Here is a 23419-nt window from a genome sequence, read left to right as displayed (position 1 = left end):
AGCGGAGACTGAATAACATCTGAGTCTCCATGATGCAGTTCCATTCTTGTCGTTCTGTTGTCGTCTTGTTTCGCTACAATTTACGTTCCCCGTAGGAAACAATTTTCCATGCGTCCGTCCGCTTATCTGGTGTTCTGTGTTGTCTGTGATTATTGTCCGATGTGTATTTGCTGTTGTTTATATTAGGATTTTATATTAAAAGAAACTCAAGTGCATGAAAATTATGTTTATGTGTGTATGCAGTGTGAATAGTTTATACAAGTATCCACCCCAGCCGAAGAGCTTAGACCAGGTCCAACTAGCATGCACGCCCGTATAACATTGCACTGCCGCTGTAACATCTGGCGATCCGACATGGTACATTACAGCATGTGCAAGACAAGCAAACAAACCGGCAAAAAGTGAGGATCATCATTGGGAATACCCCAAGGGACCATGAGAACGTATTCATATTGACTATGCGGGACCTTTCGAGGGAGCGATGTTGCTGGTAATTTCGGACGCATACAGTAAGTAGTTAGAAGTGAGAGTTACTAAATCTATAACAGCAACGCCGAAAATTACGTTGTTGGACGAAGTGTTTGCGGCTTACGGCGTGCCGCTAACTGTCGTTTCTGATAATGGAACAAATTTCACTTCTGCAGAATTTAACAACTTTCTGACAGCTGTTGGTGTTAAATATCACAAATATTCAGCGCCGTATCACCCAGCAACTAACGGACAAGCAGAGCGTAGCGTACAAACAGTCAAGAAAGCATTGAACGCGATGGGTACTACGAGTAGTTCATTAAAGACAAATTTGAATGAATTTTTGAGGCAACACAAAAACCCACCGCATGCAACGGCAGGGTCATCACCAGCACTACTATTTATGGGGCGACAGTTGCGCACAAGGTTGAATCTGATTCGACCAGAGGAAATTTTAAAGAAGGTAGAAGAGAAGCAATACGTGAAGTCCAAGAAAACTATTAGAGAATTTTACCCAAATCAAAATGTTTACTTTTTGTCTGGAAATCCACGAATTTGTAAGTGGCTCAGGGAAACCATAAACGCACGTCTAGGTGATCTGCACTATGAAATACTCTTCAATGGGAAAAGTGTAAAACGGCATGTGGACCAAATACGCAAAGCCCCAGTTGGACCTGATAGAACAGCTTGGGAAGTTGATTATTACAAGGCGAGGCTGTCAACCGAAGACAACACCAATGAAACCGATGCACCAGCTGAAGTAGATAGCACTGAAGCAATAACGCAACCGGTGGTTACTGAAACGGCGCAAAACGAATCGTGGGGATTGGAAGATTTTGAAGGCTTTGCTTCGGCCAATAGTACAATAGGGCAAAATCCTACATCGACACCGCGTACAACACCCGAAACAAGTAGGATACCTCAAATTCCACGGCGATCAACCAGACAGAGAAGGGCACCTGTCGGATAATCACCTTAGCCCTTGCAGAGGAGGGGAAAATGTTATGTATGAAACGAGATGGCAGCGCCACGACAATAAATTATTTATATATACATCTGGCAACTGTGTTGCCAGAACATTCTTTATCTTTTTCTTTATTACTTTTGTATCTTTCAATTGATATACTTTGACGCATTAACTTTAAAATGTAACAATTAACTTATTCCATTAATTAAATAAACACTCATATATAAAAGTCATCAGCAAAGTAGTTCTCACACATACACATGCATATTTCTGAGATACTCACAACAGTATGCAATCTTCAGCGAACTAGTAAATTCTAGAAATAGAAACGCCTAGAAATATGCCAACGAGGAAACCGAACAGTATAAAAGCAGCAACAGCTGAGGCACGACCAATCAGTTTGATTTATGCAAGCTATAGTTGCGAAGTATAAGTGTTATTGTGAAGTACTTTCAAGTAGTCTAATAAAGACCATTTTTGCATTTTTAAATATTGGAATTATTTATTCAACAGTTTAGTGATTCGAACGTTAACAGAAGATTTGGAATAAGCGGAATTTCCCTAAATTCATTACAATATTTAGCAGGCGAGGCTCTGGCGAGCTCAAGTTCCTTATGGAACTAGGGGGTGGGGAGGGCAGTATGGCCTAGAAGGTTTAATGTGGTCATATTAATCGTTCCCGAGATGGTTGGGCTAGTACCTTAATGGTGCTTTCGGATCGTACCGGATCTATATCCGGCAAAGGGCAATCAACATCGATAACACTTTCCAAAGCCTTCGGGGAGTGTTTTTAATTGTTAATACAACAACAAGAGCATGCCACTTAAAGTGTGTTATTGAAATTAAAAAAATTTTGACGGAAGAGATATGAACTAAATTTAGTTTAAACTCTTTTCACAATTCGTTAACGACTTTTTAAATGCTAAACTATACTATAGAAGATATATCTTATATATTATTTATAATTGCTGTTTTTATATACAGCCCCCTTTTTCGCTCTTATTTAGAATCCAAATCTATAAAGTTTTGGTTGTAAAGATGGGGATTCGTGCTATTAGCGAGCTTTGGGCATTATTACTCGTAGTGCTTTTGTTTAGCTATATTTTAGTAAAATAATTTGTTAAAAATAAAGGATTGTGGGCACACAAAGAAATCTGTTTGTACTATGGCAATATTGTGAACATTTGATTAGAATTAACACTGCATTACCGGCAGTTGCTAACATTCGCCAGATGGCAACGATTTCTGTTGATATTTGACTTGAGACATATATTTGTTGCGCAAGATGCGCACGGGTTCGGCTCGTAAATCTATATTCTGGTTTACCGAATCAATTTCTTTTGCGTGTTCTGCGCAAAAATAATATGGATCCCACACTCGGTTTTGGAGGAACCCGCGGTTCATTTTTCGGTTTTTCCTTAATGCCTTTTGAACGAGTTACAATTTTTATTTTCCGCCTTCGGATTATTAATACTGATGTTAAGACGCGTCGTTTGACACCTCTCGATATTTTCGGTAGCGTATCAGCAGTCGACCCCTAAACTAGACTTTTACCATAGCCAGTTTCCTGAGATATGACTTTATTAACGACTTCTCTCCAATACGGCCTTAATACAACTTTTAAATTAAGACTTTGATATAAGAATAAGTCGATACATAATAAGTTCGATATGACCGATACTGACTTTTCCTCCGACGACTCCGTCGATGATCTATCTTTCGCCATTCAGCAGACCAGAAGGCGTAAATGTATTGTGGAGCTGTTAGTAAATAGTTACGTTCCAATAACGCGTGAACCAGATACAGATAGAAATTTAACATGCAAATGCAACAACGTTATGATCCTGATACTCCAGTGAAATGAAAAAAATTTTATCAGCTCATGAGATGAGCCATGTTAGCACCAAAATAAATATGTATGCATATTTGTATACATAAAAGATTTCGCCATATTTAAAAGCAAAACATGGTAAGAGTAAAAAACTTAAAGAAAATATAAGGAAAATAAATAGTTTGTTTACGTGAGAAACTAATTAAATGTTAATAATTCTATCAGTATCTTCAATTTTTGTGTACGTTTCTTCTTATTTTCAACAAAACAACGTTTTATATTAGTGCTACCAGCTCTCATTTAGTTGATCCAGATCGTTCCAATGAGATTTGATCGTGAGCCAGAGCTCGATAACTCAATGGAATGCTCTTAATAATCGCAACAACAAAACCCAACAAACGGCAACACTTATGCACAAGGTAACGAAGAAATATCTCACAAACCCACAAGTAATCATCAGCCGAAGTACTCACACATGCTTACGCATATGGCTATAAAAGAGCATAAACTACAAATATACATGTATATAGCTGGTAGCCAAGCGTGAGATACAATTGTTCTCGAACAGATTTTCGCGAAATGACTACACTTTAGGAGAAATGGGTGAACGAGAAAACCGATAGTATAAAAGCAGCACAAGCTGAGTAATAACTAATCAGTTTGATTTAAACAAGCTTTTGTGAAGGACGTGATATTGAAGTATGATTGTACTACTCGTAAGTAGACTAAATAAAGACCATATTGCAATACTGAATATTGGAGCGATTTATTCAACAGTTCAGCGATATGAACGTTGGCAGAAGGTGCATAATAACCAGGAGTTCCCTAAATTCGTTACAGTATATATTGTGAGATTTTTTTAGTTTTACCTTTGCTTCTTTTAATAATGAAACGACTAATTTATTCATTATTCCAAAAAACAGAATATAGGCTGTAATCCAAAAGTGTTAGTTCAGGAAGGAGAATGCATGGATTGCATTCATTAATAACTCTGTTACAGATGATATATTGAAAACCCTCGCCCTATTGCGGATATAAGCAAGAGCTCGCTTAAAGCCGTAAATGACAGTACTTGTCACGAAATCTCTTTTCGACCAAACAATTAGCACTTTGGCTACATCTTGCGGTTTCCTCCGTTTGGCCAATCTAGTCGAGCTAAAACGTATTTACGTACTTGTGTAAACATATAAGTTAGAACAATTTAATTCTTTTCTGCGAGAAGACTTAAGAAAAGTACACGTGTACATTTTTTTGTTTACCACTATGGTATGTATTTATTAATCAATCTTATATTAAATTAATTTTCTGAATTGTTCTTTGATTTTTACGCAATACATATTTACTTACATCCAGTGCTTACTATTTCGTTTCGTCTATTTTAATAATAAAATAATATAATGAATGCAGTTGTGTTTATTTTGTTTAACATTTCAATTGAAATTTTAATATTAAAAGCCAGTAGAATATTAATGTATATAAATAATTTAATATAGAAAACAAACTATATCAATATTTTTGTATGTCAGAGAAACTTGAAAACTTGAAGTTGTAGAGAACAACCAACTGAACAAACTGGCAGGTAAAGTGGCGTTGCACTTTTTTTCATTGTTGGTTATCCTCTGAATATTACAAGTTGTCTGGTATGTGAATTGCTTTTACAAGTTTTCATAATGTGGGGCAAAGTGCACGTTTTCGAAATTCTCCGGAATATTTGATAAAAAACATATAAAAACTTAAAAAGATGAAGAGTAGCTCGAAGAAAAAAGAAGGAATAATTTTAAAAGTAGTCGCTGTAATTTATAAAATAGTCCAACTAAAACTTGTTTGCTCAAAAATCTTCTATAAGCTAGTATGCTTAACTTTAATCATACAAAATATGTCGGATTATAGTAAATTGTGTAGGTGGTGCATTTGAATGTTTTTTTTTTTTTGTTTTATAATTGGTAGCACTTAGGGACTTGTAACAAGGGAGAGAGCCAACATACACACACGCCATGCCTTGCAAACATTTATTGTTTACAATGCAAACATTTTATTTACTTGCTTAGGAATCAAGCTGCGTAATTTTTTAATTTTTGAAGTTTTCCAACAATAATATTCAAATGTAAACTTTATTTTCAGTTTTATTCCATCACATCACATTTTCTAAACATTCAATTCAAAAAAGTTATTTAAAATGTCCTTCATTTTTGGACCACACCCGTTCAAATGGAAATTCTTTAACCCGAAAAAATGTTTTTGTTTTTGAAAATTGTAACAGATGTGTTATATTTAAAAGAAAAATATTTGTAATAATCTAAGGGTGACTAAATAAAATAAAATTGTAGGCCACAACTTTTTGACGATGATGGTCCTTGCTTGGACAAATTCGAAACTCACTTTTTTCAGCTTTCCTATACTAAAATAGGCTCAATTCTAAAATCTTCTTGTTTGGCCATTTCTATTATAACAATGTAGATTGAATTAGCATTTCTACAACATACCTTGGAAAAAATATTGTCCCAAATATCCACATTGTTGGGGCATACATTGAAAGGAAAATCACGCCGAAGTAGAGGCGTTCCCCTTTCGTTTATTACAGTTAACTCTGAATAGCGCCAAACCAAAGTGAAACGTGTACTTTATGTAAAATAAAATGTAACAATCTGCTAACTTAATAAATGTAGGTTGCCTTCGTTAATTAGAGTTTGACGCGGCTCTTTCAAAGCCGAATAATCAGACTGAGCTGTTTCAAATAATAGAACTATGTTTGCACTTTGCAGCTGTAATACAAATTATGTGTACGATGAAACGTGCGATATTTGTTGTTGCTCTTCTAGCCTTAAAGTGCACAAATTAGTCAAAATTAAAGTTTTGCTTTTTCCAGTATTATTAAATTGTACTATGTCACTGCGTTTGCATGTACTTAAAAAAAATTAAATTAACGCAAAAGTTCTTCACTTTTTCTCAGCAGCCTCACCACCATTTCCCGCCGCTGTTTGGTAGGAATATTGTGACCAGTATTGATTTGCATCACCGCTCACACCGGCTTGTTGGTTTTGCTGAAATTTGTAGTACAAAAGTATTTTTAGACTTTTTGTACACATGGACTAGTTTTGCTAATTACCTGCCACCAAGCTAGCCACTCTTGCTGTTGGGCTGGATCAGCATTCGCCCACTGCTGCTGCTGTTGTTGGACATTGCCATAGCCTGCAAAAAATGAAGATGTACTAACAGAAATACAGGTAAAATAGAAATGTTGTTAAGAAATAAATATGCCCATTTCCACCTCCATCTAGTTTAACTCCGGGTCTAACACTATATATATTACTGCGGGCACAGCGCCATCATCTTTTTGCCAACAAAATACCAATTCGGAACATGTCCCTGTTTTTTAATAATTACTTGTCAATGTTTAGTTGCTATTATTTCTAAAATAATTATTTTTTACGTTGCTTGATAATTATTATGGTCAAAGATTTTAATTTAGTTTAATAGCTATTATTTATTTCTCTTTTTGACATGACGTTTTGAATAATCCCCCTCAAACATTCTCGGAGCGCTCATTGAGCAATTTCGACTTGAATCCGAAATATGTGAAAAAATATGAGCCTCAGAAATATGATCATATTTTTTGACTCCGATATGATGCATGATTCAATTACTATATGATATGATGAAAACTATGAGTTGTATGCCAAGAGCGTTCAGCAAACTGGGCAACCTTGGAACAAATATTCATATTTTATTTTGAAAAAAATTTTCTTTCATATTCAATTTGAATAAAATTAGTTTATAACGTGTCTTGTTGTTCCCGATTTAAATTAGCATGGACGCTTCTCTCTAATCATCTTCATAATGATCAGCACTTTAAACAATGTACATAAGTATTTCGTGCTTTTTCATTGTAACCACAGAACTGCCGCCATGGTAAGTCCTGATTGGTATATCGAGACCCCTTTGTATCAAATTAAAGCTGACGTCGGTATGCCCTACTTTTAAGGGTTTCCTTCGAAATTCCAATATTGAGGATATGCTTCCCCATTTTTGAAGCCATTCGTCCAAAATCTGCACTGATCTGGCCAATCCTAGTCCCTAATATAAAGCACATAAACGCCTCCGCAAACAAATTTTTTTATGCCTGGTTTTTCAATGCGAGTTTAAACTCTAGTTAAATTTGACTAGAGTTTAACCTTGCCACTTTGTTCGATAACATAAAATTTTGCTGTTCATCTCAGTTTAAGCGGCCGAAGTGGCAGGGTTAAATACTCTAGTCAACTTTAACTGGAGTTTAAACTCGCACTGAAAAACCCGCCCTAAGACGCAATTATGAGCTATTTGTGAGCAAAATGGGAGTACGATGGGACTCATATAATGTATAAAAATAGGGGAATATCGAAGACCATTGCAAGAAGGGAAATACACTCATTCCGGACTCATAAATGAGCTCATAACGTGGGTAAGCGATCCGAATTAGGACTCCTTTCTGACTCCGAATGTTTGCTGGGTCGGTAAAATTTCTAGACATTGCTCTATGCCAACGACGAGTATCGAATGATAAGCTTAACCGTTTAACGCTGATATAAACATATTCAAAATTTTATTTTCTGAATAGGGAAGTTGTTAAGGAATGCATTCCATAAATGGGTACAGGTATCGAGTAGTGGTAACGAAACACTAGTTGTAAGGGTCGAACCATAGTTAAAAAAAATAATTGTCGCGATTTACCTTCGAAAAAATTTATTCCGAGCTTCTCTTCCAATTCGCGTCGTGCTCATTTTTAATTTTAAATTGGCGGGACGGAACCTACATTCCTTATGCCGATTCCGAACAGCATCTGCAAGACAGATGAGTTTTCACCAGGGTGCGGAGAACGTTCAAAACACGATCTCTCAAACAACTTATCTTACTTACTTACTTAATTGGCGCTTAACCGTCTAAACGGTTATGGCCGTCCAACAAGGCGCGCCAGTCGTCCTTCGCTCCGCAACGGAGTGGGGGCCGCCCTCTACCTCTGCTTGCATAGGCGGGTTCCGATAGGAACACTTTCTTGGCCGGAGCATCATCTTTCATTCGCATAACATGGCCTAGCCAGCGCAGCCGCTGCATTTTAATTCGCTGGACTATGTTGATGTCTGCGTATAGCTCGTACAGCTCATCATTAAGTCTTCTTCGGTACTCGCCATCGCCAACGCGTAGAGGTCCATAAATCTTTCGAAGAACTTTTCTCTCGAACACTCCCAAAGCCGCTTCATCTGCTGTTGTCATGGTCCATGCTTCTGCCCCATATAGCAGGACGGGTACGATAAGTGACTTGTAGAGTATGATTTTCGTTCGCCGAGAGAGGACTTTACTTTTCAATTGCCTACCTAGTCCAAAGTAGCATTTATTGGCAAGATTGATTCTTCGCTGGATTTCAGTGCTGATGTTGTTGCTAGTGTTGATGCTGGTTCCCAAATAAACGAAGTCTTTTACTATTTCGAAATTATGGCTGCCAACAGTAGCGTGGTTGCCAAGGCGCATATGCGCTGACTCTTTGCTCGATGACAGCAGGTACTTCGTTTTGCCCTCATTCACCATCAAAACCACCTTTACCGCTTCTTTTTCCAGTTTGGAGTAAGCAGAACTAACAGCGCGGGTGTTTAGGCCGATGATATCAATGTCATCAGCATACGCCTGTAATTGCACGCTTTTATAGTATATTGTTCCAGTGCGGTTAAGTTCTGCAGCTAGTATAATTTTCTCCAGCATCAAATTAAAGAAATCGCACGATAGGGGGTCACCCTGTCTGAAACCTCGTTTAGTTTCGAACGGCTCGGAGAGGTCCTTCCCAATTCTGACTGAGCTGATGGTGTTGCTCAACGTCATTTTGCACAGCCGTATAAGTTTTGCGGGGAAACCAAATTCAGACATAGCGGCATATAGGCAGCTCCTTTTCGTGCTGTCGAAGGCGGCTTTAAAGTCGACGAAGAGGTGATGTGTGTCGATTCTCTTTTCACGGGTTTTTTCCAAGATTTGGCGCATTGTGAAAATCTGGTCGATGGTAGATTTACCAGGTCTGAAGCCGCACTGATAAGGTCCAATCAGCCGGTTCACGGTGGGCTTCAATCTTTCGCACAATACACTTGAAAGGACCTTATATGCGATATTAAGAAGGCTGATTCCACGATAGTTGGTGCATTTTGCAGTATCCCCCTTCTTGTGGACTGGGCAAAGAACACTTAGATTCCAACCGTCGGGCATGCTTTCGTCCGCCCATATTTTGCTAAGAAGCTGCTGCATGCGCCTTACCAACTCCTCGCCGCCGAACTTGAATAGCTCCGCAGGCAATCCATCAGCGCCCACGGCCTTGTTGTTTTTCAATCTGGTTATTGCTATTCTAACTTCGTCATAATCGGGCGGGGGGACATATATTCCATCATCATCGATTGCGGGATCGGGTTCTTCATCTCTGCGCGGTGAATTGCTGCCTTCATTTAGGAGAGCAGAAAACTCTTTTATTTTGGTTTGCAATAAAAAATTTATTTTTGTTTATTTTTGATTTTAGATATTTTCCAACTAATTAGAATTTTCTTTTTTTGAAGTTATTCAAAATTTTAAGTTAACACGAAAACTCAATTAAAATTATTTTAAAAATTAAAGTAAAGAGTACAAAGTAGTTAACACTATATTTACTCCCCCTCCAAGAAAATTTGAAACAAACAAATTATTAATTAATATTAATTGTAACCTTTTTTTGTTTTTTGTTGTTTAATGTATTTGTATTTAAATTAGTGTTAATAAGTATGTTTGCTGGTTTAAGTAAATCAATTGAAATATTTTTAATAGTATTATTGTATTGAATTGTAAATGTTTTATGTTTCTTAGATATAACTTTAAAAGGTCCTTCATAAGGTGATTCTAAATTAGATTTACGAAGAACTTTAACAAAAACATACTCACAATTTTCTAATTGTTTAGGAACGAAAACATTTTCTTTGTTATGATGAAAAACTTTAGAACGAACAAGTGAAAAATATTCTCTTATTTTATGAAGAGCGTCATTAGAAAAATCATGTTCTTTATTACTATTTGAAATAATTAATTCACCAGGTATTCTAAGTGTTTGGCCATAAAGAAGTTCAGCTGATGAACATTTTAAATCTTCTTTAATAGAAGTTCGTAAACCAAGTAGAATGAATGGTAAAATGTCAGACCAATGAACCGAGTCGTTTGATGCTATAATTGCTGCTTTTAAAGTTCGATGAAATCTCTCTATCATGCCATTTGCTTGGGGATGGTAAGGAGATGTATGAATTTTATGAGAACCTAAAAGTTTAGTTAATTCCGTAAAAAATTTTGAGGTGAATTGTGAACCTTGATCTACTGTAATATTCAATGGTATACCAAATCGTGGTATATAATTTTGAATAAAAGTTTTTACTATAGTATTTGTTGAAATATCTTTAAGTGGATAAGCTTCAGGCCAACGTGAAAATCTGTCAATAATTGTTAAAATATAATAATTTCCATTTGAAATTGGAAGAGGTCCAACAATATCCATATGAATATGTTCAAAACGGCCTGATGGTATTTGAATTTTTTGGATAGGAGATTTAGTGTGTCTTGAAATTTTGGATTTTTGACAATTGATGCAAGATGAAGTCCAATCGTTAATCTCTTTACGCATGTTAGGCCAATAATATTTATTTTGAATTAATTTTCTAGTTGTTCTTATACTTGGATGAGATAATGAGTGAATTTTGTCAAATATAATTCTTCTCATAGAATGTGGAACATAAGGTCGAAAAGGTTGTAGAGAAACATCACACCATATATTTAAATTAATAACTGGAATATGAATTTCTTTTAAATTATTTTTAGAATTTTGATCAGAAATGGTTTTTTGTAAAAATGTATCAGTTTGCTGTTCTTTATATAAAGTTTCTAAATTTATATCTTGAGTTGAAATTGTATTTATTTCCGGAATACGGGAAAGTGTGTCGGCAACTATGTTGTCTTTTCCACGTATATATTGAATATCATTTGTAAATTGAGCAATATATTCAAGATGACGTAGTTGACGAGGAGATCTATCTACTTTAGAATTTAGAACATGAATTAAAGGTTTATGATCAGTATAAATTGTAAAAGTTCTACCTTCAAGAAAATGTTTAAAATGTTTAATTGAATTATAAATTGCCAAAAGTTCACGATCAAATGTTGAATATTTAGTTTCTGTTGTAGTTAATTTTCTTGAAAAATAAGCTAAGGGTTCTAGTATATTATTGCTAGTTTGTTGAAGAACTGCTCCAATAGCAACATTTGATGCATCTACAGCTAATGATAAAGTACCATTTTTGTCGAAATGTGTAAGTAAAGTATTTTTTGCAAAATGTTTTTTAACATTTTCGAAAGCTGTTGTGGTTTCATTTGTCCAATTTAATTGTTTGAGTTTGTTTTTAATTGCATGTGTTAACATTTCATGCAGAGGACTAAGTTCTGTTGCTAACATTTTAATATATCTGTGATAGTAATTTATCATACCTAAAAATTTTTGTAATTTATTTATAGAAATTGGTTTTTCAAAATTTGTTATGATTTCAATTCTATCTAAAGATGGTTTAATACCTTCGCCTGAAATTTCGTAACTTAAAAAATTTAATTTATTTACACCGAGAGTACATTTTGAAGGTTTGATATTTAAATTATATTCTTCAAGTCTTTTGAAAACTGATTTTAAATGATTTATATGTTGATCTTCATTATCACTGGCAATAAGAATGTCATCAATGTATGTAAATACAAAATCGAAATCAGAAAATACTTCATTAATAAAGCGTTGGAAAGTTTGAGCACTGTTTCGTAAACCGAAAGGCATTCTTACGAATTCAAACATTCCAAAAGGGGTAGTTATTGCAGTTTTATGAATGTCTTCTTCTGCCATTGGAATTTGGTGGTAAGCACGCACAAGATCAATTTTGGAAAAAAATTGTTTGTTTTTTAAATCAATTGTTAAATCGTGAATATGTGGTAAAGGATACCGATCTGGTGTAGTAATAAAATTAAGTCTTCGATAGTCTCCGCAAGGTCTCCAATCATTTGGTTCTTTTTTAGGAACGAGATGAAGTGGAGATGCAATAGGAGAATTTGAGGGTCTGCATATACCCGTTTTAACTAAAAATTCAAATTCAGCTTTAGCAATTTTAAGTTTGATTGGATCAAGACGTCTGGGTTTCGAAAATGGTAAAATACCTTTTGTTTCTATCCTGTGAACCGTATGGTGTTTAACTTTTTTAGTATAATCTGGTTCACAGGTAATAGACGGAAATTCATTAAGTAATTTTGAAAACTTATTTTCGACAATAGGAATTTTGAGTGAGAAAATATCAGAAAATCCAGAAGATCCAGTAACTTTAATTTTTGTAGTAGAATCCATTATTTCTTTATTTTTAATATTGACAATAATTCCGAATTTTTCTAAAAAGTTTGCTTCTAAAATTGGTGTATCAATATTCGCAATAATGAATGGAAATTCAAAATCTCTTCTTAAACCTAAATCAATTTTAAGTAGTTTTGTACCGAAAGTTTCAATTGAAGAACCATTTGCTGCAGTTCAAGTAAGATCAGAATTTCTTTTATAAATTTTAAATTTAGAAAAAGGAATAACTGATACAACTGCACCGGTATCGATAAGAAAATTAAGTTTATTGAATTTATCAAATATGAAGAGGCGACGAGTAGGTTTAATAATAGTTCCATTATCCGTCACCGTCATAATGGATCGTTTCAGTTTAAATTTTGTTCGTAATTTGAATTATGATTTTGATTAAAATTGCATGGGGGTATACATTTGAGAGCGTTATTCTTAAATTTTTTGTGATACCAACAAATAGTTGTTTGTGAATTAAAATTACGATTGTTTGAAAAATTTCTAGATCCTGAAAAATTTCGAGATTTAGATCTATTTCTATCTTTAGATCTTGAACGGATTTGTAATTGATTAATATCATTCGAAATTTTATTTAAATTTTGATAAATAGCCGTAGTTAATTCAGTTAAATTTTTAACGCATTGTTCTAAAATATTATTATTTATACTTGAGACTACAGGAGATTTGGAAGAATGAGGTTTATTGATTAAATCAAAAAGTTTGTCAGCTAAAATAATAATTTCATCTCTGTTTTGATTATTATTGGAAGTCAAATGAATTTGTATTTCTTGTGGTAATTTACGAATCCACAATTTAAAGAGTAATTCTTGGCTAACTATGGAGGCAGAACCTATAAGTGATTTCATAAATCTGAATAATTCAGATGGTGAACGATCACCAAGTTCAGTTTTTGAAAATAATTGTTCTAATCGTTTTTCTTCGCTAAGAGAAAATCTTTCACATAGAATTTTTTTGATTGTATCATATTTATTAAAAAGAGGAGGAGGGTTAATAACATCTAAAATTTTAGATATAGTATCTCGTTGAAGAGTAATTAGAATATTTTGAAATTTTAAATTATCATCATTGATATTATTAATTTCAAATTGTCCTTCAACAAGTAAAAACCAGGCATCAGGAGAATCTTGCCAAAATTGTGGTAATTTAATAGATTTAGTAGAAGAAAAATTTGTAAAGTTATCTTGTCTTGAAGTATCTTGTGTTATATTAGAGATGATGTTTTGTGTTGTATTAATGTTAGAATTTTGAGTTGTATTGTGAGTCATGATGTTATTTGTATGGTTGATATTTTGATTTTCTGAATTTGTAAATTTACGAGTTCGTATTGGTGAACGTAGAACCATATGAAAAGAAATTTAAATGAAAAATTAGAAAATAAGAAAATATTTAAGATTTTTTTTGGAAAGGGAGTTAACAATTTAAATAAAATATTTAATTTTATATAAAAAATAAGTAAATTTAAATAACTATATTAAAATTGTTAAAATATAAAAATAATCTTAAAATAAATTTAAAAGTTTAAAAGGTTTAAAATTTTAATTTAAATTATAATTGGAAAATTTTTAATATGATATTAAAATAAAAATTATACTTACATAAAATTAAATTAGTAAAAAAATATTCAAATTAATAAGTATTTGATTGATGATTGTAGAGATTTTGAGGGAATAAATGACGTTTTTTGGGCGTGATAACAATTAAATTCATTGTTGTTGCTGTTTATGCAATGGCTTTGTTGTTTTCTTTATGAATCTCATCATTTTCATCGTGATGTCTTATACTTTAAATCCCTTCTTGTGTGTATTTTGCGTAAAATTGTTGTAATAGCTCTTGTTGTAGTGAAGTGGAAAACTTAACTATTGTTTTAAGCGTAGTATATTGTTTTTAGAGTTCTTTATTAATTAACGATTCGTAGAAAAATTTTATTTTTATTTATGTTGCATAAAATTTATAGCATGTCTACTAGTAAATTTCTGCTATAAGTACTTTATGTTTTATTTGATTGTCCGCACTTATTTTTTGTTTTTGTTTCGTATATAGAATTTACAGCGACTGTTATATGCAATTTGCACAAAATATTGTTTATTAATTGAAGTATATTTAAGTTTCATTTTTTTTTTAAATCGATGTGCGATTTACAATTATGGTACTATGATTTAACTTTTTAATTTTTTTATTGTTTCTTTAAAAGTTTTAACAATTGGTTAAACTATTTTGTTCATCAAATCTGCTAAAATTTGATTTCCGTTTTCGGGTGTTTCCACACAGTCCATCTACGAATGTCTATGGACTTTCACTTATTTTCACAATAGTAAATGTTTTAAGCACTTTCAAAACGAAATATTTTTAAAGTTAATTATAGCTTCGTATTATAATCACTAAATTCATAATTTTTTGTTGATGGCGAATGTATTTCCAAATTGGATTTTAAGTAAACAAACTGATGGCTGTTCGTTTAGTCTGTTTCGCACAACTATTTAAATCGTTGTAAATATGACGGAGTAGTTACTTTAAAATTGCGAAATTTTTTGTTCAAAAATCATTTATCACAAGCACGAGGTATTATATATACAAGCACGGACAGATATAGATTTAGATAATAAATGCATTTTAATTAAAAATTAGCGAATGGAAATTTTCGTAATCATTACAGTCATTAATGAAATAAAATATTTGCGCAGGATCGTTGGTAGGATCGCCAATATATCAACATTCAAGTTGATATTTTAAAAAACTCTTTTATTTTGGTTTGCAATAAAAAATTTATTTTTGTTTATTTTTGAGTTTAGATATTTTCCAACTAATTAGAATTTTCTTTTTTTGAAGTTATTCAAAATTTTAAGTTAACACGAAAACTCAATTAAAATTATTTTAAAAATTAAAGTAAAGAGTACAAAGTAGTTAACACTATACCCTCCATAATCTAAGCACTCTCTGGACATCAGTTACAAGGTCGCCGTTTTCATTCCTACAAGAGTTTGCCCCGGTCTTAAAACCTTCCGTCTGTCGCCGTATTTTTTGGTAGAATTTTCGGGCGTTATTCCTGGTGGCTAGCAGCTCAAGCTCCTCGCACTCACGCCTTTCTGCTTCTGCTTTTTTTCTTCCTGAAAAGGCGTCTCGCTTCCCTTTTCAACTCACGATAGCGTTCACACACTCCTCTTGTCGCGCTCGCTTTTAACGTAGCCCTGTAGGCAGCGTCTTTTCTTTCGGTTGCAACGCGGCATTCTTCATCATACCAGTTGTTTTTTCGTGGCCGCCGGTAACCAATTTTTCCTCGGCGGCAGTACGAAGTGCTTTGGAGATATGCTCCCACTGCTCCTGTATTCCTTCAGGATGAGTTGTGCCCTCAGAGAGCAGGTGTGAGGGTTGAGTTGCGAAATCATTGGCAGTCTGTTGTGATTGAAGCTTTTCGACGTCTAGCTTTCCTTGTGTTTTTTGTTCCTTGTTTTTAGCCGCGTTGAGGCGGGTGCGTATTTTGGCTGCAACGAGATAATGGTCCGAATCGATGTTAGGTCCTCGGATCGTGCGCACATATAAAACACTGGAGGCATGCCGTCCGTCTATCACAACGTGATCGATCTGATTGCGAGTATTTCGATCAGGAGACAGCCATGTAGCTTGATGTATCTTTTTATGCATGAACCTCGTGCTTGATATGACCATGTTTCGAGCACCGGCAAAGTCAATCAGCCTCAGTCCTTATCGCTCAATTAAAATTGAGTGCTTGGCATTTCTCGCGAGTGAGAAATCAAATTTGCCTACGAATGAATAAACAATCTCTCACAAGATACAACAATTTCCACAAACTATTACGAGCGACAAAACTTCTTTTCAAGCGTGGTGATTCGATTTTTCGGTATCGATCGTTATTTGCGAGCGTCCACTGCAAAACTCAAATATTTTCTCGTTTTAAAAAGATCGATCGCGCGATCGATCGCGATCGTTCGTTTGAAAATCAATATGATGTAAAATAAACAATCTTTTAAATAATGGTGATGCAATATATTTGAGTTTTCCCTTGATAAGTTGAATGAAAAGAATATCTTTTTTTATAAGTAATATGTGAAAAATTTAATTAATTAATTTTTAGATAAATTGTAAATAAATTAAAATTTTTTTTTAAATGTTCTCATACATTAAGCCATAAAGGGTTATCCCCTCTTAACACAAAGAAAAGTTACTATTTTTGTAATAAGCATTTAACAAAAGTGAACAATTTACTTGAATTTATTTCTAATTTATATGTATTGCGATCGTCTAGAGTAGGTCCCAAGTACATACAAAATTATCACTAATGAGAAATTCTACAAATGCATTTACATATGTACATTGGGGTGGGTGTTGTTATAATGAAAAAGTTTTTCAAGGCATCTAAGTCTGCAAGTCTGATATTTCCTGCTGGAGTAGTTGGGAGGCTTTTATCATGTTTCTCCCGTTGTCTGATGTAGTTGAATAAATTTGTGTCAGTTCAATTTGATATTCCCGTACGCATTTTAATATTTCCTCTTTTAAGAAATGTGCCGTATGCCTCTTTTTCAGTTGTATCATACCAATAGTGTTTATCACAATTTTAAAATCTTTGATGTATTGAATATTTATACCCAATATACTTTTTCCCATAACATTTTTTAAACATAACATTTTCTTGGAAGTTTTGTTTTAAAATTTTTTTATGTTATCTGAGATAAGGTTCACGTGTTCAACGATATTTTTAGAATTCAAATTTAAGTTTAACTTTTTTTCATAGGGTGCAATCATTTGCTTAAAATATAGTTCGCCGTCGAAAATTCGAAAGGGTATGTTTTTTACAGTTACCAGTCCAACACAACATTTTATAAACTCGGTTTTATTTAATTTTACACGATTTGAGTCCTTACTTGCACTTGTGGATGGTTCCACTTCACCAAAGCTATGTTTATGTATGGTCTCGTAGTGTCTTTTAATATTTCCTAATAGGCATTTTGACAAATTGGTATCTTTATTAAAGGCCACAAGTTTTGCCTTGTCAATATTCGACGGTTTCCCCATTTTCTTTTTTTTTTATTAATATAATACTAATAAGATTAAAAACAATCTACCACGTATATATAACTTTTTTTCGACTGATTAAAATTCGATCTCTCACGATAAATGCTAAGTTCAACGAACGTTCGTTAAAATATTTTTCGTAGTTGAGAGACCACAGGCAATAATTTTGTGTATACGCGATCGAATTTTTGCGCACCCTGGTTTTCGCTGAGAATCTTTTCATGGCAGAATAACATTCGGTGTGCTTGCCAAACTGCCAAGTCGCGATCCCGCTTAGAAAAATTTTCTTCTAATTGAAAAAAAAACTTGTTTCTATAATTTTGATGTTGCTTTGCCCGGGCGTGAATCCAGGATCTTCGCTGTGGTAAGCGGAGCACGCTACCATCACACCGCGGCGACCTCCATTTTTTAACTATCCTCCTATAAGTTCAATAATCACTATCCGTTCTATGAACGTGTTAAAAATACTTTCGACGCCTACTGGATAACCATAACGAAGATATGAACCAGAAAATCAACTAAGAGAAGGAAAACGTATAAAAAGGCATTACAATCCTTTTTTCCTATAAACAAAAAATGGATTCCCACGTGGAAGTTTTGTTAACTCAAGGTGTTTGTAGGCAAGTGCTCCTTTTCATTTATATCGGTACATTTATATTACCTTGCATATCACCATAACCCCAGTACTGTTGTGCGGTGGGTTGTTGCTGGTATTGTTGATGTGCAACTTGTTGCCAATTGCCTCCACTGGCAGTTTGATGTTGCTGCTGCTGCTGTTGTGACTGTTGTCCATAGGAGCTCCATTTACCACCACTGCTACTTTGTGATGATCTCTAAACAGAACGAAACAAAATTATAAACTTAAGAAAAGTTTCATACAGGTAAATTAGAGTGAACCTTATAAATCAAATAACGGTTTTATCGAATCTCACCCAATCAAACGGTAATATCAAAGGCAAAATATCAAGCATAAACTCTTGTCCCGATTAGATGTGGTTAAGAGGGGTCGCACAGAGGTTATAGCTGTGACATCTCTATACAGACTAAAAAACTAAAACTTATTTTTTTATTTTCTGTTGTTGTTTTATTAACGATAAAGGGTTTGGGGACTGTTATCGATGTTAATGGTCCTTTGCCGGATATAGATCCGGTAGGTTCCCGTAACAAGCACCATTAAAGTACTATCCCGGCTAATATGACCACATTAAACCTTCTGGGTCATCCCGCTCCCCACCCCCCTGGTTCCATGAGAAACTTGGGCTCGCCTGACCCTCGCCTGCTAAATATGTGTATGACGCATTCATAGTTGTAACACCTACGCGAGAGGATTGGTATTTGGTTTGCGAAAGCTCTGAAGCTGTAAAGCTTTGTATTGTAATAACATAGTAAGCGATCTCATTTATGTAAAAAAATTTGGTCCTGATTGGTACCGGGTTAGGGGGGTAACACCATGCGCGGTGTGAATATATAATACTAATTTACATAGTATTTTCTTATCACCAAAACGGATATGATATTCTTGGCCTTGATATTTCCGTTTGGAGGCGTGAGACTGAAAAAAATCATTTATTTGTTTAATAAGGACCATCCTAAGGTAAATATTGAAAATTTATAAGAAATTCCGGGTCTTGAATATATATATCTTATGGCGTTATCTTTTAAGGAAATAATGTCGTTCTATGTCTCAGGCCTTCAAAGGTTTTCACACGAAATGTTTTGATTTTAATAAGCAAAAATATATATCCTACCATTTTACAGAATGCCACGTAATCTAAATGAAGAACACGGGCAACATATTTTTCAGAAAAGAAAACGTCATTACTTGGTTTATTTCAAATATACATATATTCTCCTCAATACTCACCGTACTACCTCCACCACCACCACTTGTCGCTGATTTGCTCCCGCTATTGTATTGAGTGTGAGAGCCACCACTATGTGAACGTGAGGCACCGCTACTGCTGCCGGCTTTGCTACTGTTACTGCTGCCGTGCTTTGATACCGATGCGTCTCTAGCCGCATCCGAGCGCTCATAGCCACCGCGACTATCTTCTGTACGATTGTCGCGGTGGCCATGCCGAAAATCCCGCTGATTATCACCACCGGAACGATAATTGTCGCGTCGACCTCCGCCGCCACCACTTCCACCACCTGCATTACGTTCGCGATGATCGCGGTCACGATAATCTCGCCCGCCACCACCACCACCACCATATGAGCTATAACGTCCACCGCCACCACCTGAATCATAACGTCCACCTCCGCCGCCTGAACGATTATAGCGATCATCATAGCGATTACCACCACCACTGCGATTGTTATGCACCCAATTTTGTGGACCATTGCTATAACGATTATTGCGATTGTCATAGCCGCGGCCGCCGCCTCCACTACCCCCTCCGTAGCCTCGATCATCACGCCAGGCGGGTCGGTAACCACCACCACCACCACCACCGCCGCTACCGCCCCAACGATTGCCTGAATAGCCACCACCACCACTGCCACCGCGACGATCGTTCCAACGATTGAAATCACGTCGGCCGCCGCCGCCACCACCACCACCATCACGATAACGGCGGTCACCACGTTGATAATTATCGCGCCGATTACGTTTTGGCTGGCTTTCATCTAATGCCTTTTTACCCTTCTCGTTATAGCGTTTAACTTCGGCTTTAGCCTCATCGCCACTGAGATCAGTGTAGATTACTTCGTCAAACCAATCCAGATCAGTTGATGGTAGAGTAAAGCTGGCTGTAAGCAAATTTATTAAAAACTAATTGAGTTTGACTTAAAAATTCAGTTTAAAGTTGTTTTTTGTATTTGTTTGATGAAGCAAGAAAATCAGAGGAAGAACATTGCGCAAAGCGCGAATCAATTGAGGAAACGGTGCCAAGAGTCATATTTAAGACAAACATCAACGTGGGAACAAAAAGGAAACGCGAAGGAAAAACCGAAAAATTTGTCCGGACACCAACGATGCATCCGGCATAGAAGAAATGCTGTCGTGAAACAAGAACTTTTAAAGAGATTAAGTGAAAGGAAAGTATGCTGGTATTCACAGAATGCCTTCTTATTGAATAAGAACAATATTTACAGAAGGTTCGAAGGGTTGTGCAGCAAAGGCTGTTGTTGTTGCAGCGATAAGGTTGCTCCCCGAAGGCTTTGGGGATTGTTATCGATGTGATGGTCCTTTTCCGGATACAGATCCGGTACGCTCCGGTACCACAGCACCATTAAGGTGCTAGCCCGACCATCTCGGGAACGATTTATGTGGCCACATTAAACCTTCAGGCCATACCCTCCTTCCCCAACCCCAAGTTCCATGAGGAGCTTAGGGTCGCCAGAGCCGCGTCTGTTAGTGAAACAGGATTCGCCACGGATAGGTGAGGTTGACAATTGGGTTTGGAGAAGCTATATATTGCGCTGGCAATCTGAAGGGTTGCGCTACACAGCCCCTTGAATATGGTATTTTAGTCGCCTCTTACGAGAGGCATGCCTACCGCGGGTATATTCTGACCCCCTAACCCGCTGGGGGTCAACAACAACAACAACAGGAGAGCCTTGGGCGTGGTTTATTAGGTTTTTTTTTAGAATTTGCAGTTGCTTTTATTCGGGAAGTACAAGTACTAGTTCTTAGAATTTGAAATAAAAATATCATCATCGTTCGTGTTAAAATTATATGACATAAAAACTTTATGAACTCAAAAAGTGGAGCGACGAAACTAAAGATAACGAATCTAAAGCACCATCAAAAGTTTATGCGGCAAAAAAAATTTATTTTGTTGTTGCAGCAGTGCTTCGCCCAATAGGTGTGACCGATCACAAATTGTCAATTTGAATTTCACCTAAGCGCTCATCGTGAATTTTGAGCTATTTTGGCAAATACTGTCCAAGTCAATTCCATTTTTTTTTTTTCAAAAAGAAAGTCTCTATACTTGTAATTTTCGCGCTAAGTATTACGATACACTATTTTTCATATATGCGCTGGTCATTACAAATTGCAAGGTTATTACTCACAACCCATTCTTTTAAACGATTCACTGTATGTCTCGAAACGTTATAATGCCTTACGGCCTTTGTATGGAATGTTTGAAGAACATCTTCATATCTTTGTACACGAAACGATCCAATACTCCCTAATTTATATGAACAGTTCCAACATGTCACCCAGCTTCAACCGCATTTCACGGATCCTAAAGTGAATAAGCGTTGATATTTAGATGTTGTTGTTGTTGTTGTAGCGATAAGGACACTCTCAAAGGGCTTGGAGAGTGTTATCGATGTTGTAGATCCTTGGGTCGCCAGAGCCTCGGCTGTTAAATAAACGGGATTTGCCACGGGTAGGTGAGGTTGAAAATTGCGATGACAACCCCTTGAAAAAGTTGCGCCCCACAACCTCGAACCCGCTTTGATTTGCCAATTGACACTAGTAATATGGGGACATAATTTAGTATACTGGAGCCTATTATCAGCACACGTTATCCATTTCGGCGATGCATATACCTGTCCCATTTAACGTGTTGAAATTCCACATATTTACCATATTCTCCGTTGAATTGCCAACATTTTTTGTAATTTTATGTTTTTGTGAATCGCTGTGCCTTAGCAATTAGAATTTCCCACACTCGATGTGCCACGTATCTTGTTAAAGGCTTTGAAAACATCATATTCGTTCAGTAGCGTCAGCCATTCGTATGTTTCCGATTCGATTTGAAAATGTGCCCTGATTTTCTTAAATCAAGCGAAATTTTCGATTTCAAGTAGCATTGAACAAATAATTGAACTTAACTAAACAAATTCAATACGGTGACTAGAGCAGCAATGAACCAATCGAACTGTACAAAGATATTTACAAAAAACCGAAATAAGCGGAATAGTTCAACAGAACACGTTAAAAAAATTTTAGTTGATTTGTTTGATTCGTATTCTGCGTGATGATATACATGAACATGTAGTTGAACGTAACCGCTGAATTGATTATTTATTGGTATTTGTTACAACAAATTCGACGTAGTCATATCTATTATAACGTTAAAATATGTTCCAAAACACTTTTGGCCCTAAAAAGAATAAATCAAAATAACTCGCGATTTGTTTCTTATTGTATGTTAAAATCCCATTTAACTTATACGACGGACGTATCACGTAAATTTCTTTCGTATCGTTTTCGATCCGTGATTGTATGCTACAATTCGGCTCCTGCTCTTCTACTCTCGCTGTTGGCGTCTTAACGCTAAAAAAAACAACAACATTAGAACTGGTACAAACAGTTCTGCTCATAATTGGCCGCAACTAAGGCCCTGAAAACAGTCGCGGCTGAACTGTATGCGATTCTGCAAATTCCACCTGTAGACCGGGTGGCAGATTTAACAACTGCAACGAGACTCAGTGCCTCTGGGCAGCTTGAGTGCAGACCATAAGGCGATAGTAGTAGTAGACTACCTGATTCCGTGTCTGCACTTCGATGGTTTTTTTAGTCCCAATAGAGGTGGATGGTTGGCCCAAGGGTGCCCAAATGGCGCACGAGGCGATACACGTATACATCGATGGTTCCAAAGTAGTGCGATCTGCTCTATACGTGCATATTCAAGGCGGAAGTAGTAGCCGTAACCAAAGCAGTAGAAACTCTGGAAGAAAATAGCTTAAACTGCAGCCGTGTTAACTTTTATATTGAAAGCCAAGCAGCAATTAAGTTAATAATTTTGCACAGCAC

The 23419-nt window shown here is 35.6% G+C and overlaps 1 protein-coding gene across 5 annotated transcripts in view; it reads right to left on the bottom strand.

Annotated features, from left to right (window-relative positions):
* Positions 1 to 4512: 4512 nt before the first annotated feature.
* LOC137243066 (heterogeneous nuclear ribonucleoprotein U-like protein 2) overlaps positions 4513 to 23419 on the bottom strand; it is a 63780-nt gene continuing 44873 nt past the window's right edge. For all 5 annotated transcript variants that reach the window (XM_067770233.1, XM_067770236.1, XM_067770235.1 and 2 more), the window contains exons 8-11: positions 19571 to 20457; positions 18368 to 18539; positions 6373 to 6455; positions 4513 to 6307 (exon numbers count right to left, since the gene is read on the bottom strand). In XM_067770233.1, coding sequence (XP_067626334.1) covers positions 6203 to 6307; positions 6373 to 6455; positions 18368 to 18539; positions 19571 to 20457 — 1247 coding nt within the window. In that variant the 3' untranslated portion in view covers positions 4513 to 6202. The remainder of the gene's footprint in view (positions 6308 to 6372; positions 6456 to 18367; positions 18540 to 19570; positions 20458 to 23419) is intronic.

This window comes from Eurosta solidaginis, chromosome 3 (genome assembly GCF_040869045.1).
Source record: "Eurosta solidaginis isolate ZX-2024a chromosome 3, ASM4086904v1, whole genome shotgun sequence".
Classification (NCBI taxonomy): domain Eukaryota; kingdom Metazoa; phylum Arthropoda; class Insecta; order Diptera; family Tephritidae; genus Eurosta; species Eurosta solidaginis.
The sequence above is the reverse complement of the archived record's forward strand: the minus strand, read 5'-3'. Positions and strand labels throughout refer to the sequence as shown.